The following is a 1,715-nucleotide window of genomic DNA, read 5'->3' on the forward strand; positions in this document are numbered from 1 at the left end:
TTTGCTGTCCCTCGGCGAGGTTGGCAAGCAAGCAGGAAAAGCTGAGAACCGGCTGTCCAGGGGGGTCCCTTTAAGCTCGAGCCTCAGATAGCCTCAGACAGCAGCCACACAAAGCAACTACTGACCTGATGCCCTGCCAGAACCGGTTTCAGCTGCCCTTAAATGCCCCCCTGCGTCCAATCAGTGTGGACGCGCTAGTTCGAATTAGCAAAACGCTAATTCGAACTAGTTTTTAGTTCTAGATGCGCTAGTTCGAAATTAGCTTAGTTCGAATTAACTAATTCGAACTAAGTTAGTTCGAATTAGCGCTGTAGTGTAGACGTACCCTGAGTCGTTTGTCCCAGGGAATTGCGAAAGGTCAGTGTCCCTTAGCCTGTCCTGTAGGTGACTCAGGGAAGAGGCCCAGCACTGCGTCACCAGCCAGTCCTATACCGAGCTCAGGGGGAAAGCCAGAGCACAAGGAGAAAATGTTTAGTTCTTCCTAGGAGTAAAGAGCCGAACCAAATTGACACGTATCTGCTTGGTCCTCACCCCATAGATGATGGGGTTCAGCGTGGGGGGCACCAGGAGGTACATGTTGGCCATGAGAATGTGGACATAGAGGGGCATATTGGGAACAAAGTTCTGTGTGACGAAGGTGAACAAACCTGGGATATTAAAGGTTAAGATGGCGCAGAGGTGGGAGCTGCAGGTCCGAAAAGTCTTAAGCCGGGCTTCCTTTGTGGGGAGGCGGAAGATGGCCCTGAGGATCTGGGTGTAGGACACAGCGATAAGAAACAGATCCAGACACAACCGACAGAATGCCACAAAGAGGCCATAGTAGTTACTGATGCGGATGTTGGCACAGGCCAGACTCACCACAGACATCTGCTTGCAGTGTGTGGAGGGGATGATGTTGGTTCTCCAATATGGCCACTGACTGGCCAGGAGGGGATAGGGCAGTATGAGCATGACTCCCCGCAGCATCACAGCCAGGCTGATCTTGGTTACCATGGAGTTTGTCAGGATGGTGGAATGTCTAAGTGGATCACAAATGGCCACGTAGCGATCGAAAGCCATGGCCACACAATAGCCAGATTCCATCACTGTCAGAGAGTGAAGGAAGAACATCTGGGTGAGGCAGCCACTGAAACTGATTTCCCTGGAATTGAACCAGAAGATGCTCAGCGTTTTGGGCATGGTGGATGTGCACAGGACCATATCGGTGGCAGCCAGCATGCAGAGAAAATAGTACATGGGCTCATGGAGACTTGGTTCCATCTTCACGATGAACAGGATGGTGAAGTTCCCCAAGAGGGCTATGGCGTACATGATGCAGAAGGGGATGGAGATCCAGACATGGGCCCACTCCAGTCCTGGGATGCCCAGCAGGATGAAGGTGGAGGGGTTGGTAAAGTTGGTTGTGTTGGAATCTGACATGGAGCAGAGGAAACGGTGTCCACCTCTGAAGGTTATTAAGAGACAACGCTACCAGAGGTTGTTCCGATGGTCAAAACTGATGATCGTTCTTTACACACCTTGAAAAATGGTAATATTGTTATGCAGAGAAATAAATGATAAACAAGCATCCCTCCTCCTGCCAATCCCAATCCGAGGGGGCTCTGCGGGTCAGTGTTCCCACGAACGTCCCTGTGAAAAAGCTCAATAGCCACCAGCAGGAAAGAGGAGTGTGGATCCTGCCTGGCCTTTACTGTCCCATCATGCGCTGAAAGCCA

The 1,715-nt window shown here is 51.1% G+C and overlaps 1 protein-coding gene across 1 annotated transcript; it reads right to left on the reverse strand.

Moving 5' to 3' along the window:
* Positions 1-471: 471 nt before the first annotated feature.
* On the reverse strand, positions 472-1,476 carry LOC149526140 (olfactory receptor 52E2-like). The gene has a single exon (XM_089775353.1). It carries the CDS (start codon positions 1,417-1,419, stop codon positions 472-474), a length of 948 nt encoding a protein of 315 aa, XP_089631479.1. The 5' UTR covers positions 1,420-1,476.
* Positions 1,477-1,715: the final 239 nt, after the last annotated feature.

The sequence above is a fragment of the Pelodiscus sinensis genome, chromosome 1, assembly GCF_052426305.1.
Source record: "Pelodiscus sinensis isolate ZL-2025 chromosome 1, ASM5242630v1, whole genome shotgun sequence".
NCBI classification, from domain to species: domain Eukaryota; kingdom Metazoa; phylum Chordata; order Testudines; family Trionychidae; genus Pelodiscus; species Pelodiscus sinensis.

What these genes read in the sequence shown, in the direction of transcription:
- LOC149526140 (XM_089775353.1), bottom strand. Translation starts at nt 1,419, where the DNA reads ATGTCAGATTCCAACACAACCAACTTTACCAACCCCTCCACCTTCATC.